Source organism: Populus trichocarpa, chromosome 13 (assembly GCF_000002775.5).
Source record: "Populus trichocarpa isolate Nisqually-1 chromosome 13, P.trichocarpa_v4.1, whole genome shotgun sequence".
Lineage (NCBI taxonomy): Eukaryota > Viridiplantae > Streptophyta > Magnoliopsida > Malpighiales > Salicaceae > Populus > Populus trichocarpa.
In genome coordinates this window covers 10,300,751-10,327,869 of record NC_037297.2, presented here as the reverse complement: position 1 = coordinate 10,327,869, position 27,119 = coordinate 10,300,751, and the positions used below count along the sequence as shown (strand labels likewise).

General features: G+C 34.2%; 1 protein-coding gene across 1 annotated transcript in view; it reads right to left on the bottom strand.

Annotated features, from left to right (window-relative positions):
• Positions 1-5,892: 5,892 nt before the first annotated feature.
• LOC18104369 (TMV resistance protein N) overlaps positions 5,893-27,119 on the bottom strand; it is an 87,919-nt gene continuing 66,692 nt past the window's right edge. Inside the window, 5 exon segments of the mRNA XM_052446414.1 lie at positions 5,893-6,085; positions 6,267-7,231; positions 7,320-8,357; positions 17,040-17,309; positions 17,414-18,506. Of these exon segments, the coding sequence (XP_052302374.1) occupies positions 5,944-6,085; positions 6,267-7,231; positions 7,320-8,357; positions 17,040-17,309; positions 17,414-18,506 (3,508 nt within the window). The 3' untranslated portion in view covers positions 5,893-5,943.

Below are 27,119 nucleotides of genomic sequence, written 5' to 3'. Positions count from 1 at the left end.
CATCATCATTGTTTACTGGCACTCCTGTGGCTTTAGCCCAATTCACATACTATGATCGTCGTCCTCCAAAGTCATGGTGATTGTTTCTTAATGTCAAGATCAAGCGAATTCCGTACTTTCTTGCCTCAGGAATAACGAAATCAAGTCCCTGAAAATTACAAAACAATAGTTAGCATCGCGTAATTTATTTGAGCAATTCTTGGCAACTTTTAGTATTCATCAATCCCTCTCTAGGTGTCAAAACTCAATTTTGGTGACAAAAAGAAGAAGAAGCATTATACCTGAAAAGACAGGCCCGCTATAAACCCACGGAGAAACCTGCAGAGCTTGATCAACTCCATCGCTAAATGCCCATGTTCGAGAGACAGTGAGACCTGCAGCAGCAGCCTAGCGAAAGATATTGGATATCTGTACCATGGACTTGGCCGCGCAGCAACATTCATCATCCAGTAAAAGTTGAACCCATTAAAAAGGAATGGGGAACCATTTAGAACAAATTAGGTGTTTCTAGTTTGAATGAATCCAGTGATAGGAATCCCAGCTTCACAAGTAGCCAAGGCTAAACGCAATAGAACAGTACCACTTAATGCATAGCCTGCATTCATAAAGTTTGCCATTTTGCTTGAAGTTTATGTTTTGCCTGTGATTGATTGATAGTGGGAGTACTTGAAACTTGAAAGAAAGAATGGATGTGAGGAGAAGTTGGGAAGGTGTGGTGCCTATTTATAGAAGTGTAGGGCGAGGAGGAGCATATGGAGGTTCATTAATAAATGTATGTGTGAAAGGGTTTCGAGGAATAATTTGCATGCCAGAAAAAAAAATGGATAGAGAGAGAAGTTATATAAATGTCTGGAGAGAAGTTATATATATAAATGTCTATCTTGTTTGTGGAAAATGTTGGAAATTAGGAAATATAGTGTTAGAAAAATAAATTTGGATAAAGGGAATTTGGAACTGGGGAGGAAATTTAGGAGTAGCAGCAGAAATTGTTGAGGATCATTCTTATTTTAAGATGATGGTCACTCACAGGTGCGTTCATTTTTCTGTCGTTGATAGTTAAAAGAGGCCGCCCTCACGACTTATTACTCCATAAATAAATAAAAACTGCGGTTACTAACAGGTGAAGAGTTAGCAGATGTTTTTTAAAGTAATTTTTATTTAAAAATATATTAAAATAATATTTTTTATTTTATTTTTTAAAGTTTATTTTTGATATCAGTACATTAAAATGATATGAAAATACAAAAAAATTAATTTGAAAATATAGAATTCGTGTTAATATCTCACATATTTAAAACTTTTAGACTCGTGCAAATATCTTCCCATCAAAACAAGATCCTGATATGACTGTTAATTAGAGAATTCATGTACGCGAAGAGCACCTCAAGAGAGTTTCCACTTTTTCTTGTAATCAAATTTATTATTTTAATTTTGTTATCATATTAGTGTATTTATAATATATTGAAATTTTGTGTATAAATGGAAAATATAAAGCATGTGAGCCATTCTCCAATCAACTCTCAAGATGTTGAAGTTGATACCTTACCAGCCACTCACCTAAAGACTCAATCTAGAAAGTCCAAGTTGGTCTTTCCACTGAGAAAATTCTCAATGAGAAGGAAAAAAAACAATTTTCTCTAAACTTGAGTTTGGAGACTCCCTTTTCATATCTGTAAGAAGAGATTGAGATTCCACCAACTCAAGCATGAGATCGAAGTCTAGATTTCGTCCTATGATTTCATCAAGACAAAGATGAGGAAATTACTTATCATTATCTGACTTTGACTCTCAAATGCCAGTCATGGTCATTGAGACATCACTTTTTGATAATAGTATCCATTATATGTCTTTTGAAATGGAGGAACTGAAAAGATCTATGGAGAAAAGGGATGCTTAGATTGCTATATTGATGGATCAACTAGAAACTCAAAATCCACCCACTAAAAGCACTTAAAGGATCGAATATCCGTCTAGGAATAATTCTCACCAAGATCCTTTAGAAAGTCAAAGTGCTCTTGAAAAGCAACAGAAACAAGAGCAACATGATTGAACAATAGTGTAAAATACCCTTAGGGACAGTACTGGATGATCAATGGGCTTACATACTCTTCAACAACTACAACATATAATTGTAGACATTATATGCGCTTAGTATGAAGGTACTCCCTAGTTTTTACTTGTGCATGCCAAGCTATATGCTAAACACATTGATGAAATGAGGATGCCACCAAACTATCAACCTCTAAAGTTCCAACAATTTGAAGGTAAAGGTAATCTAAACCAACATATAATTCATTTATTGAGACTTGTAACAATGCATAAATATGTAAAGACTTGATGGTGAAGCATTTTGTCTATAAAAAGAGTTATCTTTGATTGATACACTAAGATTCTAGTTGGAAAACTAGATAGTTAGGACCAATTAGAGCAAGAATTCTTGACACGCTTCTACAACACTCGATGACTTGTAAGCTTACCAAAACTTGCATGCATTAAGCAAAGGAAGGAAGAGCTAGTCTTGGACTATATTGAAAGATGGAGGAACTTAGTCGTTGGCTATAAGGAGAAGATAAGTGTAGCCTCTTTCATAGACATGTGTGTACATCAAATGCAATGAGAGTTTTATATAGTCTTCAAGGGAATATGTCATTCACTTTTGAACAACTCCCTACAAGAACCTATGACTTAGAGATCCAAATATCAAGGCATGTAAGCTATTTTCTAGGTGATCCTAGTGACAAGAAGGAAGCAAAGAAAGAATTTAAGAAAGATACAAAGCCTACAAGATCAAAAGAAGCCATTGTTATCTCCACGAAACCTATAAAGGTTTCTAGCCAACAAGCCAAACCAAAACCAAAGATTGAAGAAAAATTCTAGAAAAACCAAAGCTAAGAAAGAAAGAAGTCCATTTTAAAACAATTACAAGAAAAATAATACATTTTTTTATTTTAAAATCAAAATAAGCCATGAAGCTCAATGAGCACACCCCCTTCCCCTCTATTTTATCTTTTAAATTGCTGTTCAAAATGTTTGTTAGGCATTATTTGAAGTTTTTTTGTTAGTTTAAATGTAATGGATGTTTGTTTTTAACTGTTTAGTTATGCCATGGTTTAATATGTATATGCATGTTTAATTTTTGTTTGATGTTTGGTTTGATGTTTATGATTGTTTATTGGAGTGTTAAATGTTAGTTTGAGATACATTTTTGTATGTTTTAATGTTTAGTTAATTAATTTTGAAGTCATGGAAAGATATGTTAAGTATTAATGTTGTTGTTGGATTATGTTGTTTTGAGTAGTTTGCTAGGTTTGTTTGAAGTTGCTAGCATGATGTTTGAGTTTAGAAATAATGGAAATAATCAATGAAACAATGTTTTTGCATAAGAAAATGTTATTTTTTTGTTTACTATCATTATAGACTTCACTTGCTGTTTTGGTCTTGATTTTTTTTATTGTTGTTTTGATGGTTCAAACAAGTCGTGTTGAGCATGCATAAGCTATAATTGCAAAGCTTTAGTTGTTTTTTCTGGGTTTAAAGTCTTTGCTGCCCTTGTTTGGGTTTCATTGCTTTTCTAGGTCATCTGTCTAACATTACCTTAGGTCCCTATTTTCCATGTCTTTTTGATTTTTTTGTTGGCTCTTACACATGTATTTTAGCTTGTTGATCATTAATCTAGGATCCTAAGGATTTAAAAACACTAAAATCATGGCATTTGATTTTCGGTTCTTTCATTTTATTCTTCACAAAGAATCAAATAATCATTATATTAGGTTGTTTATTGTGTTAATCCAACCTCAAAATCTTGTTTGAATGTTTTTTTTATATGCCTCTGTGCCTTCAATTTGACGTGAATTGGTCTAGTTTTGAATATACGTTTTTGATTAAATTCAAATGTTTTCCCCCCTATTGATCTTCATTCTTTCTTTTTTGATTTTGGGTCGTGTTTATGGGCTTGAGTTTTGGGTCAGGAAGCTTAACCCACATGACAGGGCTGAGTTCATTTTTAATAAGACAATGTTTGGAAAAAGGAAATAGATAAGAAGGAAAGATTAAAGAAGTAACTAAATCAGTTTTGGTTAATATAAATCATGAATTTTTTTTCTTTAAATATCTCATTTTCTTCCTTCTTTCTAATTTTTACTCATTCTTGTTCATAATTTTATTTGATTTCTTAAGCATTACCCTTGTCAAATAGCCAATCCGTCTTTACTTTTAACAACTAGTATTTAGCAAATTTTAAAAATTGCTAGGTATAAGTGCATCGTATCATCTCCAAGTGGTTATATTATATCATCTCTAAGTGGATATATTATTAATAAAGTTGTTAGCGATATTTTAGTTTTTATCGGGTTGAATTAATTAAATAAGATGTTGGCTATATGTGTCATGTCAAATTTGAGTATGGATTATTGGATCATCAGGTCAACCTCTAAACAATATCATTTTGATGTTTTTTTTTTAATAAAATGATATTGTTTTGGATAAAAAAACTGAAACAATATGAATTTAATCTTCTTTTCTATTATCATTTGATTATTACTCAAGGAAAATAAATGAAGTGAACGTCGAATCAAGGTAATGACCCCATGTGTTATGGGTGTTATGATGGATATATGAAATCAATGATTAAACCAAGATGTGATCACAAATAAATAAAGGAAAAATGAAATTTTAAATTATTTTTGTCTATGAACTAAAAGTATTTGTGATAATTTTATGGAAGTGATTGAATTAAAATGTAAATGATGATTATAATGGAAATCATGGTACCGACACGAAATTTGATGAAAGAATACTTGTGTTATATTATACCTAGAGTTGATAAAGTGATCAACTGGAATGAATATTTGTATACTGAAGATTTTATTTTATGTTTCTAGGTGTTCTACATGTGTTTTACTTATTCGTCCAATGTATCTTAAAATTAGATTTAGGTTCAGATCTTTAAAGATTAATTTATTTTAATAAAAAAATTATAAAAGTAGTTAATATTATAGAATAAATTATTATATGTGTATTATGCTAGCAATGATGTATAGATTGAAAAATAATACAAAAAGAATAATGAATACCTTGTTATGAAAATTATGTATTCGAGAAGCTCGAGTTCGGTAGAGATGAGAGAGGGAGAGGAGGACACCTCAGTTTAGTCGTTGCCGAGCCGAGCTTCAACGAGTGTGTGTGTGTTGTATTATCAATTTCCATCCCATTTTAAAAAATTTAGATGCTCATACAAAGAAATTAAAAACTATGAAACATTCTTTTAACCATCAGATCTACCTCTCGAGATTGATTTGTTTTAAAGTGAGAATATTGCTAGCATTGAACATGTTGTTTTGATAGAAGTAAGTACACGCATTTTGTAAGTCTCCCAGAAACTTGAATTCGTGTTACTAATTTATTTATTAAAAATTATTATTCTATTTTTAGAGAATTTATATGTTAATTAATCAAGATTAAGAAAAGAACATAAATGATTAAAATTGGAAACATATAGCATAATTGTGTTATGAAAGCTTTAAAATTCCTAATTAAATCATGGTTGTATCAAAATTTATGTTCAAATTCATATTCTACTACTCTGAAATATATCTAGATTTTTATCTATATGTATCATAACGTATTAAGAATCTGTTTGAGATTGTGGTAGCGATAATAATTTGAAATATTTTTTATTTAAAAATATATCAAACTGAAAACATAATTTTGTTTTCATTTAAAATTTTTAAAAACGCAATGCAAACCTCCTTCCGAATACTCTCCCCTGTGTTTCTTTATCAGAGCAATAAAGGAAACACCTACGTGTAATCATTAAGGTAATATTTCTCAATCAATTAACGCTGTCATTTTTTTTTTGTTTGTTAACAAATTAAATTGTTTTGTCATTCTCAATGAAAAGAAAAGAAAGTATTGTAAAAATAAATAAAATTTAAAAAATCATGATTAGTTTTCCTCAAGAGTAACATCAAATTCAAAATCAATATCAAGCTCGTTTTCCTCAAGGACCTTCTTCCGGAAGTTCAGCAGAAACTCCATGTCAGTCCCGTGAAACCTATTCCCAACTGGCCAATCCATGCCATTCACCCTGAAACAAGATTTCTTTGTGACTACCAAACATTGAATTTAAAACTCTCTTCACTGTATACATGGTTTTGTGTCTGTCTTTTTTTCTTTTTAATACAAGCTTATAATATAATTAATAAAATGACTAATTAAGTAGATGAAAAAGAAAAGAAAAGAAAAGGGGGGAAGTAATGATTAATTACCTTTTCGATGATTCCGACCCAGATGAAATGGCGACCTCGGTGAGAATATCCATCCACCTTCGTACCTTCTCCATATCTTCACTGAAATCTTCTTCATCCTTGTCGAAGACAATCGTGTAACTCTCTGCTTGTGCATCTACCCTTGATTGCTCGACATTATAAGAAACTGCTGAAACTGGAAAAACAGTGTCCGATTTCATCTTTTTCATGAATCCAACAATCTTGACAAGTTCGTCAAACCACCAAGCTGAACAAGCATAATCTCTTGCAAATTTAATAATTGACAGCCCCGACTCTTTGATGTCCCTTAGGAGACTCGATTCAATTACCCTTAGATACTCTAGTTCTGTGTCACCTCGGATAATGCCTCTCTGGACTAGAGCTGTATACAAATGGGTGAAATTATTGCTAGTGTGCTCACCTCTGAAGCTAAAGAAGACATCATGCATCCATTGACAGTAAGATGAATTAGCCAAAGAATCAATATATGAAGAAGCTGCTTCTTTGCTTGCAACAATAAGACGACCAGTAGGTGATTGCCATGATGGAGTGTACGGAGAATTTACCAAACGGACACCACAATTCTTCACCTTTACTCCTCGCTCGTAAGAATGAAACGACAACTCTAGTTCGGTATAGGCTTCATTCTCCCGTTCTTTAAGCTCTTTCAGATAATCAAAAGATAAATAGAATAACCACAGATGATCTGACAGAGCTTGCATAGAGTTACAACCTATATACATGGGCGAAGGATAATTCTCTTTTCCATCGACTTTGAAATGACAAAAGAGAGGGCTTTTACCATATGCACTGAATGCAACACATGCAGCAAACCCCATCCACCCATCTATATAATTAGAAGGCACCTGCACCCTAATTGAAGATTCCTTACTTTGATGAGTAAACCAACCTGGGATTTCATTTCCAGGAACAACAATACTAAATCCAGGTCTTGGAGATGAGCCCTGTATCATAAAACAAAAATGTTTCAGAGAGAGAGAGGGAGAGAGGGAGAGGGAGAGAGGGAGATATTGGGTATGGTGAAGAGAAGACCTGGAGGTATTTTTCAAGCATGTTCAGACCCATGTTGTTTTGGCCATTATGCTTGTACAATTCCCAACAGTTAAGACATTTAAACTCTGATCTTTTCAGACTGCTTAGCTTTATTGGATCTGGAATTTCTTTTAGTCTTAAACAGCCATCCAATTTTACTTTTTGAACTTTCAAGGGAACCTCAGGCAATGATTCAAGCATCACGCAATCATTCAAGGCAAGCTTTTCAAGCCTAGAAAGCTGATTTATGCTTTTAGGTAGGCTAACAAAGTTATTTCTGCTCAGATTTAGACTCCTCAATGATGATAAGCAGCCAATATCTTCAGGAACTGCTCCTTCTCCTAGATTACAAGCGCGTAAATCCAGTTCTTCTAAAGAACACAAACCAGACAAAGAAGGCAATACTTGATCCGTGAGATTCACAGCTATTCTTTTGCATCCATTAAAAGACAATACTTTAAGATTCTTCAGAAGAAAAATAGACGCTGGCGGCTGTCTAATTGAAGTTCCACTTGCATCAAACTCCTCCAAACTTTCTACTTCCCCCAAATTCTCTGGTATGTTCGTAAGTTCAGAGCAGTCAGACACATCAAGTCTTTTGAGGGATTTCAAACCACTTATGCTACTGGGAATACTTTCAAGGTTCCCACAACTGTTCATGCTCAATAGAACTAAACCAGCCAAACAATGAAATGATGAGGATAGTTCTGCAATAGCAGTCCCATCTAAACGAAGCTCCCTTAAGCAGTTCATGTTTCCTACTATATCAGGAAACTTGTCAAGTTTCGAGCAGCCATTGAGAGTGCAAACTTTTAATGATTCCATTTCAAGGTGGCTTGGGAGAATCCTAAAACTATTGCAGTTCACTAGATTCACAAATTGAAGCTTCTTGTGACGTCCAAATGATGGATGGACCTCAGATAAACTTGCACAACCTTCAAGAATCAGACTCTCGAGATTTGGAATTCCAGTAAAATCCGGAGTATTGGTCAGGTACAGTGAGTTGCTGAGATTGATAATTTTCAGATTAACTGAAATCTGCAATCAGGACAGGAGAGAAAGAACAAACATTAAATGGTGGTACTATACATTCAATATGATTTAGTTTTAAATAATAATATTTGACAAAATAAGATAATTTAGTGATTTTTAAATGTATTTTTAGATAGTGTCTTGTTATTGACCGAATACAATAAATATGAAGATAATAAGAATAAAAAAAACAAGACAGAAAAAAATAAAAATAAAATTATGTTCGGTAGTGATTTACAAGATATAATAATTGAATGGTGTTACTACACATTCATTATGTTTTAGTTTTAAACAATATTTGACAAAATACAATAATTTAGTACTTTGAAAATACATATTTTTAGGTAGTTTTAGGTTACTATTCTAATATAGAAGAAACATAAACAATAAGGACAAAGGAAACAAGATAGAGAAGAAGACACAAACACAATTATATTTGGTAGTGGTATACAATACAAAATGATTGTCTATATATCCCATTTGATTATGGTAAACAAGATATATATATATATATATTACCTTTAATATGAATTATTATCAGACTTATATATTTAAAAGACTAATTAGATGTTATTTTTGTTACTTTAATTTATATTAAGAGTTAAAATTAATAATATTATAATAATCCTAGTTATAAAACTTGATCTGACTCGATAGGTCGACCCGATCCTAGTTGACATTGGGTCTAAATTGATCTGAGTTTAAGAAAAAAATAAAAGAAAGTTTGACCAGACCTAGCCTAGTAAAAAACCAGGATACAATATGAGTCAAAATCCTGCTGACTTTTTTTTCTGAAATTCTTTTGGTCAATGTCATAACTCATTTCTGGGTTATTCTGCAAATTCACTTATTTTCAAAATAAAAATAAAAAAAAATAAAATAAAGACTGGCAACGTGAAGAAATCATGCCAAGGAGGATAAAAATATGGGTCAAAATCCTATTGACTTTTTTCTGAAATTCCTTTGGTCAATGTCATAACTCATTTATGAGTTATTCCTCAAATTCACTTATTTTCAAAATAAAAATAAAAAAATAAAATAAAGGTCAGCAACGTGAAGAAAGCAAGCTAGGAAGGATTTCAAAAATACATAAAAATCAAGCTGTAATTTTAAAGGGAATTTGAGACCTACTTTTACCCCATTATACCCAAAAAAAGAGAAACAAAGCAAATTCAATGTCAAATTAAAATATTATTGGATGAATCTGCATAAAAAATTAAGTCCAAGAATATAATTAAATTTTTTATAGACTTGATTTAATCATGGGTCAAATTAAATTTTAATTATGTTTAAGAATTAATTTGGGTCCAATTGAAGGATTTAATTAGATGCAAAGATTTAATTATATTTTAAATAGGTCAAATTAATTTTATAAGGGGCTTAATTGGTGAAAACTTAAGTTTGACAGCCCAAATTAGGCTTAATTGAGAATATTTGAATTTTAAGACACTAAATTTAATTTTTTTCAAATTAATTGATTGAAATCAGGAACAAAATTATAAGAAAATCAAAGTTTTGGGGTCCATTAGGGGTTAAAATGAAGAAATTCACAGCCAAGGACTAATCTACAAAAGATACCAAACTATAGGGACCTAATTGAAAGTTTAATGGTCATTTAGGGGTTAAATTGAAGAAATCCGAGACTAAGGACAGAAAAGAAAAGGCAACAAAATCCGGGGATAAAATTGAAGTTCGGCAGGGGCTAAATTGCCTTTAATCAAAAGTTTATGGTCAATTAGGGGTGCAATTAACATAAATCAAATGGTAAAGGACTAAATTGAACTTTGACCAAAATCTTTTATTCAAGCCCAAAACGACGCTGTTTTGCATAAAAAAAGTAACAGGACGCCACATCGTCTGGTACTGTTTATTATCTTCCCTGTTTTACCAGAAAAGATGTCTAGGTTGCTACTTTTCAGGTGCATTTAATGCTTTATATCTCCACTAAATTTGACAACACGTGCACGCAAATGATTACCTGACATATCTCTACAACCCCATGTGGTCCGTTCAGGCTGATTAAGACCACAACGGTCGTGACGCCGACTTAAAGTGGCCAACTCATGCAGCCTTCAACTAACAGATTTGTCAATTCATGATGTCTACTTTGAACCAACGGTTGAGATCCTTCCCAACCGAACCAAGGGTCAACATTTGACACCATTAAATACAAAACTTTCCTCTTCCTTCCCCTATAAGTAGGGGTGGATTTCATGGCCTAAGCATGAAGAAAATCGGTTCCAAAGTCGGCCAAAAATCAGCCCCTTCCACTGTCTTTGCACATTTTCTCTCCCTTTCTCTCTCTACTGCTCCAGCCGCCGACCGACGCCACCATCAGCTTGTCCACCACCAGCTCCACCACAGGCAATTAGCCCAACTACCAGTCTACTACCAAGAGCCACCGTTGCTCTCTCTCTCTCTCTCTCTCTCCCCCCTGCAGAGCTGTTTCATCTTCTTTCTTCCTCTACCACCAACCGCCAACTCCTCCATCAACGTTACCACCAACCTCACGTCAACCGCTTCATGTCACAACCAGCCAGACCTCGTGGTAGGCGCTCCGGTGACAGGTAGCACTGCCCCTCTATTGCTGCAACCGGGTTACTACATGCAGAACGAGAATTCATTCTGCATGCAGCATAATTAATTAGCATGGTTGCTGGGCCGGGCCAGAAACTATACGGGCCTAGGTTGGACAAGTTTTAGTTAGGCCTGACCAAAAAAAAAGAGATCTGTTAGGTCGAGATCAACCCAACCTAATCCTTTCTTGGGTTGGGCTCGACCCATTTATCTAGACCGACCTATCCCATATATATATATATATACATATATATATATATATAAAATTAAAAAACAAAAAAACAATAATTCAAAAACCCTTTTAAAAATTTGTGATTTTTTTGTATGTTTTTCTACTAATTTTGTTTAATATTGGGTTGTATTTTTACACTGTAAAATACAAATCCGGTATTAAAATACTCGGTTTTTGTCAAAATATTTCTAAAAAATCTAAAAATTTCAAAACAAAATCTTAAAACTTTTAAATTAATTTCTCTTTTTGAAAGAAATAAAAAATATTTTGTTTTCATGCATACAGTCAAATCCTAAAATTTTTCCAAGCATATCTTCATGAAAACAAAATTTGCATCTTTCTCATATTTTAAAATGCAAAATGAATATCGTAACCAGTTTATGATTATCTATTAGGGTTTGACTAAAATATCAAAAAAAACCTTTTACTAATCATTTTTTTAGGGTTTAGATATAGACTTTAATATTTGTAGGGTGTAAATTACACAATAGAGTACATCCTCAGGTATTAAAGATACAAGGTATAAAATAAATGCGATGCTAAAATTCAGACTTTAGAATGGTTAGGATTTAACCCGATAAGGTAGAGACTCTCTCATGAAGAGAGATCTACCTTGAACCGTAGACGAGACCAACAAATAGAAACTTGGCCTAGAAAAAACAATCAAACAACAATGCAACTTACCTTAGGTAGGGTGTACTGGGGTGATATGTCCTTTACACAACTAGTCCCTTACCTAGATTCTCGTAGACTATAGGTTCCTAGTAACTATAATACTAGGTGGTGACTCTTGAACCTTAATCATAATTTTATTATTAAACCTAAAACATTTTCCTTCCCAACACATGTATACCTTTCAGGAGGCACAAAAAGCTTGTCGTTGCCCCGACATTGCGACCCCTGTGACAGGATGGCGACTCCGCTGTAGATAGTCTTGTTTGGTTAGACTACGCTTTGTTTGTTTGATTATGTGTCTATTTTTGTGGTATGTTCAATTTTAGCTCGCATTTTCACTGCTTTAGCATTTTTACTTCATATGCATGCATAGGTACATCGGATATGGATTAATACCATTATACATTTTAATTTTGCAAATAAACTCAATTTTAAGATAAGTGAGGAGTAACAGTCTGCTTCATGACTTTTAGTCAGGGTTTAGATTCGTGAAACATCTAACTATAAACAAAGTGTTTACTTGGTAATGACAGTCACACTATGCCACAACCATTCCTTATAAACTCCTATACTACCTTCATGTAAGGTGGTCACTGGGTAGTTCATAGACCTTTTGAGACAAGATAGAAAGCTTACTCTCATGAAATTACCTAGAAGCTTCCCTTAGAGCATGGACTCCCTACCCAATGTGCATGTACATACATTCATCCATTATAAATAACATACATACATGCACCAGGTTAAAATATAGGTCCCTAAAGAGTCTACAACACTCGACTTCGAGTGAAAAACATGGAAGATGAAGAGCACGTTCACTGTGACACCCATTTTAAAGAAGAGTTAGAGTTTCTGAAGACAAGCATGACTAACCTAACTAGCTTACTCGAGCAAACACTCAGAAATGCCTTTGGTGAAAGTCCTTCTAGATGACCTGTTATTTTTGTTTAGACTCTAACAACAGCTCAACTCGAAGAAAGAATGAGTGAACATGGTCAAGAGTCTCAACATAATCCAGTATTTGTACAATCAGGAGCACCAACACCAGCCCTTGCAGTTATGGACGCATTTGCCAATGAGTCCCACAAGACCAAGTCATCAGATGACATTGATCAAGATAAAATAATGGTGCTGGAAGCCAGAATCAGATTCATTGAAGGGGTAGACTTATATGATCCAGTACAAGCAGCAAAAATGTATCTAGTCCCAAATATGGTTGTCCCGAGGAAGTTTCATGTTTCTGAATTCATCAAATACATTGAAACATAATGTCCTATGACTCATCTCAAATCCTACTACAACCAAATGACAGAAGTAGCATACGATAAAAAACTAATCATGCATTTTTTCAAGGATAACTTAAGTGGGGCGACTTTAAGCTGGTACATGAGATTGGACAACACAAAGATCCAAAAATAAAAAGACTTAGTAGATGCTTTTGTACAACAATACAAGTACAATATGGATATTGCTCCTAACATAAACAGTTTGTTCAATCTAGAGAAAAGGGACAAGGAAAACATAAGGAAATACGCTCAAAGATGGAGAGATCTAGCTGCACAGATGCATCCCCCACTCTTGGATAAAAGAATGGTGACTCTATTTGCCAACACGCTCAAGACGCCGTACTACGAGCATGTGATGGGTAGTTCGACCCAGCAATTTACTGATACTATAGCAATAGCTGAGCGCATAGAGCAAGGAGTTAGAAGTGGAAGAATTTTCGTACCTATTGAGAAAAGAGGGTTCGAAGGGAAAATGAAAGAGGGTGACCATGTTGAAGGTGGCTACAAGGGTAGGACAAATCAATTTCAAAACTATCACGCCCCATCCCAGATTAGCAACATCAATCTCAACTCTTCATTTCTCACCAAAAAACTGAAGCCCCAAAACTTTCAAGTCAAAAACCAAGTTGAAAATTTCCCGAAGAAAAATTATCAAAGGATCCAGGAACAACTACCCCTATTACCATTGCCTTTAAATGAGATGTACCAAAAGCTACTGAGGGTCGGACATATAGCTCTAGAACCCCTCCCGCCTCTGCAGCCACCTTACCTCAATTTGTGCAAAACAGACCTCACCTGCGAGTACTATGCTGATGCTGCAAGACATAACATTCATACGTGTAGTGCATTCAAGAAGAAGCTCTTGCAATTAATTAAAGCTGGGTGGATAACATTCGAAGAAACTTCAAATGTGAGTGCGAACTCCCTACCCAATCATGTTTCAAGCAGTGGATCAGTAAACGCACTAGAGACGGAATGCCCGAGAAATCTGAGAGCACCGATGGTCAAAGCAGGGTGTGAAGAAGGCAACGTGTATTCTCGAGGATGTCCATGATAGAGGATGAAATTTTGTACCATAATTAGAAAATGGATCCTGCCCCTATTGTGTCTAAAATAATTGTCTCAGTCTAATCATGTCGGCAAAGTTATTTTGATTTTGTCTTATTTCAACTTTTTTTAGTCTTGTTGGCAATTTGGCTCATAATTCCACAAGACTTTTTGTCAAATGAGTTGTTCTTTTTAATAAAATCATATATTTTCTTGTGTTCAGTTGTTGTTTCATGCAAATAACACACCTGCACAAACACACCCTTTACTCACAAAACCATTGTATCAAGAATTCTTTGATGTGTTCCTCTTTTCTCCAAAAACTACGCATGATCCCATACTTTCACAAAGATTTTTGGGAAAACAAAATTTAATACAAAACAGAAATCAAATTGGTGTATATTCTAACGAACAAGTTCTAGAAATTCAAGTGATCACCTAAAAAAAAAAACCCTGAAGAACAACCCAAACACCATAAGTTGACTTCAAAGCCGAGTTTTAACTGAATAAATAATGAGAAACCATTTTGCATATTCGCTTGGGAGAAAGCAAGGCTTTTTCGATTCTGAATGCATGCGTTTGAAATGAGAAAAGATAATCGCTGATAATCATTTCACAAGGCTAAAAAAAATCCTTTGCGATTTGAGCCTAGCAAATCTTTCTTGAAAATTAACTTTGGCTAGAATCACACCCTACACTAGGGGCATAAAAAAATCCTTAATGATTAAAAGTGCTCAAACAAACTGTGGGCATAAAAAAACCTCAATGATTAAAGATACCCAAACAAAGCTTCAGAGCATGAAGGAATTCAAATGGTTCAAAGAATCGAGCATTCCAGTGTTGGGTTCACTCCATGATTCTCTTTCTAAAAAAACAAAAAACGCAGGGCAAAGTTGTTAACCTTGAAATTTAGTCTAGGTTACAGCGTAGTATTGGCCACCAATTCAGGTATATACTAGGAGGATATAAAGGGTGGAGAGATTTATCCAAAATCGTAAAAAACTTTCAGTAATTTTAATTGGAATTTTTCGATAGAGAAAATCTAAGAAAACTATTCTTATTTTCATATATAATATATACTAGGCATAAGCCAATGTTTTTTCTGTAAGAAACGATGTTTAAGAGTAGCAAGTGCATTTTAAAGAAATAAGAGAAATCAACGACTCAGGTTATAGCACTAACAAAGTTTAATAAGTTGAAATTATTTTAATTCAATGATAACAGAACATGCAACGATAATAAACAAATAATTTTTTGTTTTAAAAGATCACATACCTTAGAAAGAAATCTATGTAAGTAAGAAATTATATTAAATAAAGAACAAAAAACTTAGCTCGAGTCAACCGAAGATAGTGTAGCAGACATGTAATCTAAGTAATAAGAGCCAAGCCAACCTGAGTTAACTTATAAACCTGTAGCTTAGGTAATGAGATCGGGATAACCCGACAGAAAAAAATTAAATAAAATCACTAAGGCAAATTCTTTTTCTAAAAAAAATTAATGTCGAACAATGAAAGAAAATAAATAAAGAAAAAGAATGTCGATCCGCATTAACTTTTAAAATTCATGACCTAGGTCATTAAATTAGAAATACCATACATAGAAAAAATAGCGAAGCATATTACCCAACATATTAAATGTCGAAGAATGCAACGGGAAAAAAATTAACCACACAAGAGAATCTAAAATAAAAAAAAATGGTAATTAAAAGAATGATGGTGAAAATAAATTAAAGGGCAACTAAAAACTTATATTGGAGGGTAAATTGAAAAATAAATCCAATAAAAAAAAATTAAGGGACAAATTGAAATAATAACACCCCATAAACTTGGATTGAAGTGTGAAATTGAAAACTAATAAAACTTTTATTAAAGACCCAAGGAAAAAATTCAGAATAAAAAAAATATGGACCAAATTGAAAATAATAATATATAAGAAATTGAAGTTAAATGACTAAATTTAAAAGAAATAAAAATTTTACAAAACAAATTAGGAAAAAAGAAGAAGAAATTAAACGAAAAAGGATAGAAGTAGAAAATTAGAAATATAAAAAACAAAAAAGACCAATATGTAATTTATAGGGGGGCAATAAGGAGAAAAAAGAAAAGAAAAGTCCACCCACGATAAACTGCTTAATTGCCACTGACACACGTTACAACATGAAAAAGAGGACACGATAATACATTCAACGACACGACAAAAGAGCAATTTTTACAACGTGGAGGTGTTGCAAACGTTGCTCGAAGTGCATAAGCGCCTCATAAATGCTGACACATGCAACAAACATGTCAACAACTTTTTAAAATTTAATATTATATAATTTTGGTTAAAAAATTCATAATACCCTTGACAAAATAGTAAATAACAAAAAAATCAATTTAAAGAAAAAACAAAAATAACCTTTGACCGAAGACTTTATATATATATTATACTTTTTATTTCTTTCTTTTACAACACAATAACTCATTGTATTTAACTTTTTATTTTAAATTAATTTTTCTAGTGCTTTTGGATAGTTTTAATATATTTATATAAAAAATAAATTTTAAAAAATTAAAAAATAAAAAATATTATTTTAATATATTTTTAAATAAAATATCCTTTAAAAATCAATTGTCACGTAGTTCTTTGCTTGCTTGCACGCACTTGTCTATTATATGTTTTTTTTTTGTTCTCTCTAAATTGAAATCTCACATGAGAGCCGAGAGTGCAAGGGAATCCTATCACAATTTGTCACGTATCGGTGTCCTTGTCCTATGTCTACTATACTTTTGCTTCATGTTCTCTCTTGTTTCACCATTCCCTTTGATGCCCTCTGTGGTTTATGATGGCTTATGAAAAGATAGAAATAAATACAGAGCTAGTGGGTCTTACCTTACACCCGCACCATAATTGCTCAATACTGCTGCAAGACATGTAGAGTTCAACAAGGTCATCCAGACGGAAACAAGCTGGCAATGACTTCGAAGGGTAAGCATGCCATTCAAGGAATCGTAACTCGTTTGAGAGATACTCAGGTCCTTCAGAAAGATCCACGTTGTGAATTTTGAGCAATCTTAGTTTGGTCATTTTTGAGAAGGCTGTCATGTTCCATGGTGCCTCTTTTGCTTTGGGCAAGTCCACGAATATACTTTCTATTTTTCCCTGTCGACCAAGAGGAAGGAGAGGTAAGAAGCTATTACAGAGTAGAGATGGAGCATGAAATCTTATGGATAATGAATGTTCTGTATATATCAGCTACTACTCACTGTGCTGTCCTTCAGTGCGTCGCAGACATCCTTGTACGTGCACAATCTACTGCGTCTTCCAGGCTCTTCAGGGGATTCACAACGAACAATTTCTTCACCCATTTTCTGTAATAAATTATGCATCCTTATCTCATCTCGTGAGACTCTTATAAGGGATTTCTCAATAAGAGCCTGCATCCCAATATCTGCATGGAACCCACAACTGTCAAGTAGCCTTGTTATACGATCCTTTTTCATCCCCTTCAAGAAGCAAGCGATATCTAAAAATATTTTCTTCTCTAATTCATGGAGGCCATCAAAACTAATGCGAAGAACATCAATAATCTTCCTGTCAGGAATGTCATTCATTCTATCAATTGCACTTTTCCATTCACGCAGACCTCTTTTATGCAAGAACGAACCTATGACTTCAAGAGCTAGTGGAAGGCCATTAGCATAACCCACAACTTGCTTGGACAGTTCCGATAAATCTTCGGCAGGCTGGTCTCTTTTGAAAGCTTTCCAGCTAAATAAGATAAGAGCATCTTTATCATTTAATTTCTCAGCCTCGTATATTCTAGTAACACCATGGCTATCCAGCACATGTTTATTTCTGCTCGTTATGATAATCCGGCTCCCTGGACCAAACGTTCCATGCTCTGCAGCCAACATCTGTAATTGTTCTTCATCATCTACGTCATCGAGAATAAGAAGAACCTTTTTAAGCCGCAGCCTGCGCTTTATCAAATCAATCCTTCTTGAAGAATCCCGTGCAGTGGGAAGCTCCATTGAGATTTCCGAAAGAAGTTGTTCCTGTAAACGACACAGTCCATCTTTCTCTGCAAAAACTTCTCTCACATTTGCTAAGAAGCAGCTGCCACCGAATTGCCAACGAATCCTATCATACAGGACTCTTGCAACAGTTGTCTTTCCCATGCCACCCATTCCACATATCCCTATAAAGAGAGTATCATTTGCTTGTTCGTCTATATATTCATTCAATACCTTCAGACGAGAATCTATTCCAACTAGATTTTTGCTAATTGTTGGCAAAGTGAAGCTTAGTTTGCACTGTATATATTCAACAATCTTTTTAATTGATTGTGACTCGTCCCTGCGTAAAAGGGGCAAAAACATTAAGCATGCAGTGTGCGAAAACATGAAATATTGTTACTTGAAATATAGAATAGCATGCATGTAAGAACACAAAAAGCACTAAGTATGGTTTTGACAGGCAAAAAACCAATCACTATCAATTTTTGTTGGCCACTAAGTTATCCTCTAATTGTTTTCCAAGAAAAAGCTCGATCACTTCTTAAATTGCCATGTCAATTGATCAATTTATCTTGCAATGATATGCTTTTATAGAAGAACTTTTTAGATTTTAAATTGTTAAGAGTTCTTTTTCGAAAAGATTATTCGACATAACATTTCTTTTGTGTATTGTCATTTGTCAAGCTCGCCATGAAAACTCAATCACTTGCCTTCAATCATAGTTATTAAACCCGGCCCGGGGGTTGACCCGGCAAAGGGACCGGGTCCCGGGTTTCATGGGTCAACCCGGGTCAACTCGGGTCAACCCGGATTAACCCGGAAAAATTAAAAAAAAATTAAAGTTTTAATATTTCATATGAAAAAATCCATGTAAATATAGATTATACATATTATGAAGTTTAAAAGAATATTTTAAAAAGTTTTTTATCCTACATTAAAAAGATATTATGTTAAGTTTTTAAGTTAAAGTATTTAAACTAAAAAAGTTTTTTATCCCACATTGAAAAAACATAACTTTTTTCTTGGAAACATAGAGTATATATACTAATGAGTTTCAAATCCCACATTGAAAAGATAATATATTATCCTTTTAAGTTGAAATATTTAAACCAAAAGGTTTTTTATCCCACATTGAAAAAACATGATTTTTTTCTTGGGAACATAGAGTATATATACTAATGGGTTTCAAATCCCACATTGAAAAAACATGGTTTTTTTCATGGGAACATAGAGTATATATATGAAAGGGCTTCAAATCCCACATTGAAAAGATACTATGTTATCCTTTTAAGTTTAAATATTTAAACCAAAAGGTTTTCTATCCCACATTGAAAAAACATGGTTTTTTTCATGGGAACATAGAGTATATATACTAATGGGTTTCAAATCCCACATTTGAAAAAAAAAAAAAAACCGGGTTCGCCCGGGTCACCCGGGTCTCCCGGGTTTGGCCGGGCTGTTGCCACAGCCGGTCTTTTATTAAACCCGGACCGGTCCAGCCACCGGGTTGACCCGCCGGGCTGGGCCGGGTTTAATAACTGTGGCTTCAATATTAGTTTTTCGATATTATATTTTTCTTTTTTTAACAAACAATTTGGTAGTAAACATTCGAAGAAAAGGATAAAAAGATATTATTAGATAACATATTCTACATCAAATAAAGAAATGATCAATTACTAATAAATATCACCCACCACAAGGATATTAAGTCTTTTAGGAGGTACATAAACTCAATAATAAAATCTACAAGGATATCGAACTAAGACATGTGAGACACAGTAATAACTCCTTCCAAAATAAATATAAACAGGTTTAGTTTACCTGTTCCGTACATCCCAACCAGATAGATTGGCCACTGTGGAGAGACAATCACTCCAGCATTTTACCTTGTCCAGATTTCCCGAGTGCTTTTCCTTATGCTCAATGAAAGCCTTCTTATAATTCCCTTTCTGATCGGCTACCTCTGATGGATCCACATCATAAAAAACTGGTAGAACAGTGTGCCCCATCTCTTTCATGCACTGAACAATCTTGACAAGCTCATCTAAGCACCATGGTGAAGACGCGTAATCTCTTGAAAACACAACGATTGAAAATCTTGAATCTTCGATGGCCTGCCAGAGAGCAGGTTCGATGGTCTTTCCTCTCTCTAGCCCCCTATCATCCAGGTATACATCGATGCCTCTTTGTTCCAAATTAGAATATAGATGGCTAGTAAAGTTATTCCGTGTGTCTTTGCCTCTAAAACTAAGGAAGACATCATACTTCCATTGGGGAGGAGAATAAGAAGATGAGGCTGCTTTCTGCATGCTGGATGAGGCCATGGGAATCCCAGTAGCAATAAATTAATACTGATTGATTCCTTCTAGTCTTCTTAACTCTTAACTAGCCTTCTCCTGAGTTCAAACATGAAACAAAAAGTTAAGAGCAAGAGATTTGGCAAACTCAAGCTGGAACATAATTCTACTAAGAAACCAAATTTCTACTAGTTGAATACGAATGCACGTAGCAGAGACAAACCGTGTGGGAAGAGTTGAGTAGAGAGGCGACAGATCTAGCCAAAGCCCAATTCTTTCTTCTTCTGGCCTCTTCCAACTGTGTAACTTCCAGATCCCCCTCTCCCTCTCTGATTTTTCTCCTCTCTTACACCCTCGATCCTTCACTCTCTGTTTTTTATCCGGTTTCTTTAGAGCAGAAACTCGTACTGGTAAACGTCCTGGATTTTTTCTTATGAGATTGTGAAGAAGATTACTTTCAATGCAAGTGGAATATGACGCGCATTGGACAGCTGGCAGCCTGGCACCTTCCTGTCAAAAGCCAGGGTAGGGCCTCCGAAGTCAGAAATGAAACATCGAAGAATTTTCACATGCTATGGCAAGATTATTATCAACAATCATAAGGAATTTTAATTTTTTTATGATTTCTTGGAGAAAATTTTGTTTTAAGCTGGACATTTACGTTCAAAAAATAAAATACCATACATGCCTGGTTATTTCCACACTAACCAAACAGGTCCTTAATATTCTTGTTCCAACAATCACACCTATTCAAAAAGAAATAATCATAGATATAGAAAAGTGAGTTTTCCGTCTTCTGTTTCTTTTACAGCCATGTAATCTACTTTATTTTGCCTGCCCTAACTCCGGGCTCTTTTGTTGACAGCCATATAAATTAGCTGTCAATGATAATAATAATAATAAAAAAAAAAGATAAAGAAGAAGCATGTAAGTCTTCTTCTTTCTCAATAGTAATAGTTTTAGTGCGAGGGAAAAAAAAAACTAGTAATGCATATGAATTAATTGTTACTTTAATGAACACAGCAGTACATTTTTCTTTGCCTTTGGTTACTTCGCCTCCTCTATCCAGCTCGGGAGAAGAGAGAGGGAGAGAGGAACAGCACATGATGCTCTTTCTCTTCAGCAGAGCAGAGTAGGTAAAGAAAGCAATGGGTTTGGCGACTCAAGACCCACCATTTCCACACCTGCATGCTTCTTCTTTATCTTTTTCTTTTACAAACTTAATTTTGTAAAAATGAGTAAACTTGGTCCAAGTTTATTGATTTTATCAAGTTTGCCTGATTTTAATCGAATTTAATCGAGATTGTTGATTTTTAAATTTTTTATTTAATTTCACATGTTATATCTTAATTCATATGAATTTATAAATAAACTCACGAGTTTGACATTGTTTTAAATTAATATATTTTTTTTGTGTTTTCAGATCATTTTGATACGCTAATATCAAAATGATTTTTAAAAAATAAAAAAAATTATTTTGATGCATTTCCGAGTGAAAAGCACTATGAAAAGCAACCGGAACCACACTCTCAAACACACCTAATTGGCGTAGCACATGATAGGGGGAAAGCTTACATCATGGATATTTTTAGAGAATAGGTATAAGCAAGCAACAAAGCAAAACTAGGACTTTATTTAAATTATATGATACGGGTGGAAGCTAAAGATAATAATAAACAAAAAACACATATTTTTTTATGAGCAAAAAGGGCGACAGATATGAACCCTAAATTCACTGATTTATTCTCTCTAATTAATAATACTGAAGTCTGCCTCTTTAAAAGGTTTACAAAGCCTTAAACAGGCTAGAAACCCTATCTTAACAACGAAAAAAAACAAAAACTTGAAATTACAAATGAAAGGATAAAATCCGAAAGAAATAGAAAATCCAAAAATAACAAGGAAAATCACAAAAATTATCAAAATCAGGGCCTCAGACGAGATTCTTGAAATCTAAAGATCTGACACTCAGAGTAGCGATTCCATATTATTTTGAGGAAAGCAACCTCAGGATACTCTTGTAAATATTTGAGCACGATCCAATGATCAGATTAAAAGTTTTGGTCTCTTGAGCCTAAACCTGTCCCACGGGTCCATAAATGTATTTGCTGCACCATTCATATAATCTGTCCAGATCCAGATCCTCATCTAATTATTGCAGAACCACACCTGACTGCTCGAAATCACCTATTATCGTAATCCTAACTATATCATTATATCCACAAAAACATGTGCATATTGGTAGAGCAGTCTCAAGTTTTATTAGCAAAAGTGAGGACCATCATGCGATCCAACTTTTTGTTTAACAAATATGCTTCATTCTTTTCAACTAAACATCCTGTTTGAATAAACATCGTAAGTTTTATGTGTTCTTGCATGGTAGAAATGCGAAATAGCATGTTCTAGAAATTGTAGTTAAATTCATAAATGTTTGTATGGTAAACGATGGTGTGTCTAATTGTGGAAGGAGGGCGGGGGGTGCAACTATTCTTATGGTATTGAAGCACAGGGTGATATGTATGGAACATTTGCAAGAAAATTTAAAATTGATAACTAGTGCTGGAAACACATGCAACCCTAATCTAGTTTGAAGGGGGAAAAGAACAAAGAATAGCATTTGCATGAGGATCGGTAAGAAAAATGAAAAACTTTGGGTTGCTCAATACATTTAGAAATATCCATGAATCAGCAAGTAAAATGAGAATCAGAAATTCCATGAATCTATTTTGCTAATTTAAACACTGAGCCATTAATTAACAGCTTAATTGAGCCATTTGATTTTCTTAATGATGATATATATTATTGATAAGGTTTCATTCCTCAATAAATTGATCAAAACCAGAAAGTTAACTACACTTCAAGTGAGCTTCCAATACCTTCATATGGTGTCTTGTTGTGCAAAAATCATTCTTTTATAAGATTACAATCAGCTTGAAGGTCTCTTATAAGACTTGGAGTACTCTTCTTCGAGATTTTAAAACAGAAACAGTGCATGTTTTGTCATCACAAAATGTGCAATGTAGTTGATAAGTTCATTTACAATAGATTCGGGAAGCATTTGAAGATATTCAAGTGTTTCTATGGATGCTTTGATGCATGATACATTTGAAGATATTCAAATTATATGATTTCTAGCATAACAAATGGATGCAATATGGGATCAATGATAGATAAAATGATGCTGCAACAGTAGCATCAAAGTTGCAGACGCAGGTGGAATGGTAATTTAGTGATAAAGCATGCATGGGAAAGAATGTGCCTCTGATCAGTGCAATGGCTCCTTACCACGCTATTTTTTAACTGATTGGCTAACTTCCTCATGTGCACAGGGCTGAGAGGACTTGGTTGAGGTTATTTGCTTTTCTTTTTTGATCAAAGGTAAGTAAATATATATCAGATCAAAAAATATACAAGGCTGGAGAACTAGCAAGTTCATATAAGATTTACAAAAGAGGGAACATATTCCTTGAACATGTTAGCTGAAAATGGTTAGATGAGGAACCTAATCAAGGACAAGATGCCAAACCTAACACATAACACAAAAAATATAAACAGCGGGAATAACTGAAGCTTTTCTGTTTCGCTGTTAGGTACATCCTCAACACTGTGGACACCAAAAAAATATTTTGAGTAATATTTAGCTCAGCTATATGAAGCAGTTTGGTTGCAAAGTTAGAATTGCAGGTTGAACGAAGTTATTTTCAGCTGCCACATTTTGATCCACTCTTTACTCTTTTCTTGTCTGATCTTTCTCTCTTTTCACCCTACTTAATAAATTGTGGTTTCTTTTCTCTCACAATCAGGCCCCGTGATGAGCTCTGATACGAAATTGTTGTAAGCTCTAAGCACAAAGCAATCCACTCAAATTATCTGAATTGATATTTATTGAATTCAAAGTAGACTGTTGGCTTATATAAGCTTTATATAAGCTTTACAAAGAGATATGATTGAAATAACACAACCGACACTTTATGTGGTAAATAGTTAAGGAAAACAGTTAGACTCCACCTACGTGTCCAAACCAGTAGCAATTATTAACTGAATGAAGTTTGACAATTTCAACAATAACTCCAACACCCCAACACTAACAACATCTTCCATCTACCTGACTACCCATATATGTCTATCTTCTGCTTCTAATCTTTCTCTCACTAGCTTTATTGAGATAATGGACTACTTGAAACACTTTTCTAACTCAATCCTATATATACATTCAAGTTCAGCTTCTCAATATGAATTTGTTCGAGAGTCGTTGATAAAGGAATTTTTAGCATGTATATTTTTCACTATTCATGCTTGATTTTGAAATATTTTGGATGTGTTGCACAAGTTAATTAGAATTGTGGATCCCTTTTTGAACTATTGACCTCGTGAGGAAATTAATGTGTTTTCAGATACTAGATTACTGACTAGGCATAATCCGACAGTAAAACCAAACATTGATTGATTTTGGGCTGCAAAGGAAGCTATACAACTCAATTCCAGGCATTTGTCATCATTTTCAAATATCTAAGATTAAGGTCTACAAAACATATGAAGGGCATATATATAACTCATTTTTGCTGTTTCGAAGCCCAAAGAGCGAGTCGAAAAACAGGGATTGAATCAGACCCGAACTTCTTGCACTCGAAATGCTGTCTCGGGTTATGGCCCATATCTCAAGTCTCAGAGGTCCAAAAATTGCAAGATTGGTGTCGTTGGAAAGAAGATTTGAGCTTATACAATTTCTCCAGAAATAGAGATCTTTGAATTCTCACGTTTCCTGCCTCAAATCTAGCTCGCAATATCCGGATAGGAAAGGAATACGAAATAGAGAAGGAAATTTTCTTCTTTCCATCTGGGGGTAAAAAGACCAGAATATAAAAGAGAAAATTACAGGGGTTCAGGAGGAGACAGAGAGACATATAGAGACCTTAGAATACACCAAAAACAAGAGAGGAGGCGTCACAAAGTAAGACAAAAACAGAGACAAATAGGGGGATGAAAATCAAAGAAGATTGGAGGACACCTATCTATTCTACTATCATTCTCTGCTTTTGAGTGATGTTCATCGTATCAAGTTTGTTTCTCTTTAATTTAACTATAGAGTAGACTTTTATTCCAGGATTTTTTATGTAACCTTACTATGAATATGTGGACAATTTCTTTGATTGAATTATTACATTAGTTGTTGAGTATTTCATTCTATATTTAATGCTTGTGTATGTTTAGCCAACATCTGCATGATTTGGAATTCAATTTGAAACTGAGAAGTGATAATTGTTTTAGCCATTGTTTGAAATACCTTAAGAAATCTATAGTATAGAGATATCCTAGAAACTTTTGTAATCATTAAAGGTTTTACAGTACTTAATAAATTTTAACAAGTTCAGAAATTTCATAGAAAACATAAAGTTTGCTTGTCGAAATAATTCATTGATACTCGAGAGAGATTAATGTTTAAATTAGAAAAACCTGATTATCAACGTTAGGAGTAATTAATTCATTTGAGGAAGTTCACATATGAATAGTTACGGTAAGTCAGAAATCCTAGAACAAGTAGAATTGAATTCAATTGTTGTTACCCATTTTTGGGTTCCCCACAAAAAATGAAAAAAATACAAAAAAATACATATCAAAAAATATATTCGGAAGGAATAAAAAAAAATAGAAGTGAGAAAATGATGCTGGAACTCCCATAAAATGTCTAGGAATTGGTTGAGGAGGTTCAGAAATACAAGAATTGAAATTTGACATTATAAGAGCCCTGTTGACAAAGAAAATTCAAGTTCAGAAAAAAAAGTCTAAAATCAGATATTTATGGACTCAATTAAATTTTATCTAAGGTTTAATTGAATTTATGAAGGGTTTGATTGCAAGAAAAATAGATTTTTAAGTCAATTTAGGCTTTTACTGGATGAAATTAAAGTTCTGGAGTCCAATTATAATTTTAAAGAGTTGATTTGGCCAAATCAGTGGCTTAATTGCATAGTTATTGAAATTTGATAGCCAATTAGGGACTTAATTGAAACAATCCGAAACCAAGGACCAAACCGGAAAAGGCGCTAAAATCAAAGAATCCAATTACAATTTTTCCGGGGAGGGCTTGATTACAAAATAGTAAAAACATCCAAGGACCAAATCAGAAATATCATTTTGAAATTGAAACGGCGCCGTTGCATTAAGAATTACTGCACACTGCTCACTGTCTTCAAGCAACGGTTTCTGCGGTAAAAAACGGGAGCGGTGGAGCTGCAATCAAGGGCATGTCTCGCGGCTGATTTCCTCACCACCATAATGCACGCCAGCCGTTACCATATGCCTGCCATAACGCATGCATCGTCTGGCTATAAAAGCCAGAGGAGGGACCAAGCAAAAGGGAGGGAGAACGACAGAAGGAAAAAAGAGAACAAAGGGAGAAAGGAGAGAGGAGAGGTGACAGTGAGGAGAAAGAAAAGGAGGAGGAGGAACGGGACAGCAAAGAAAAAAAATAGAGGAAGCAACAGGAGGAGAGGAAGCAGTGTTGGTGGAACAGCCCTTCCACACTGTCATCTTCGTCTGCAACGGCGAAGCCACCACTGTGAACCAACGAGAGCAGCAGCACCACCACGAAGCCAGTGCAGAGGGGAGGAAAAAGGAAGGAGACAGCAGAAAAAGAAAACAGGGGAGACCCGGGG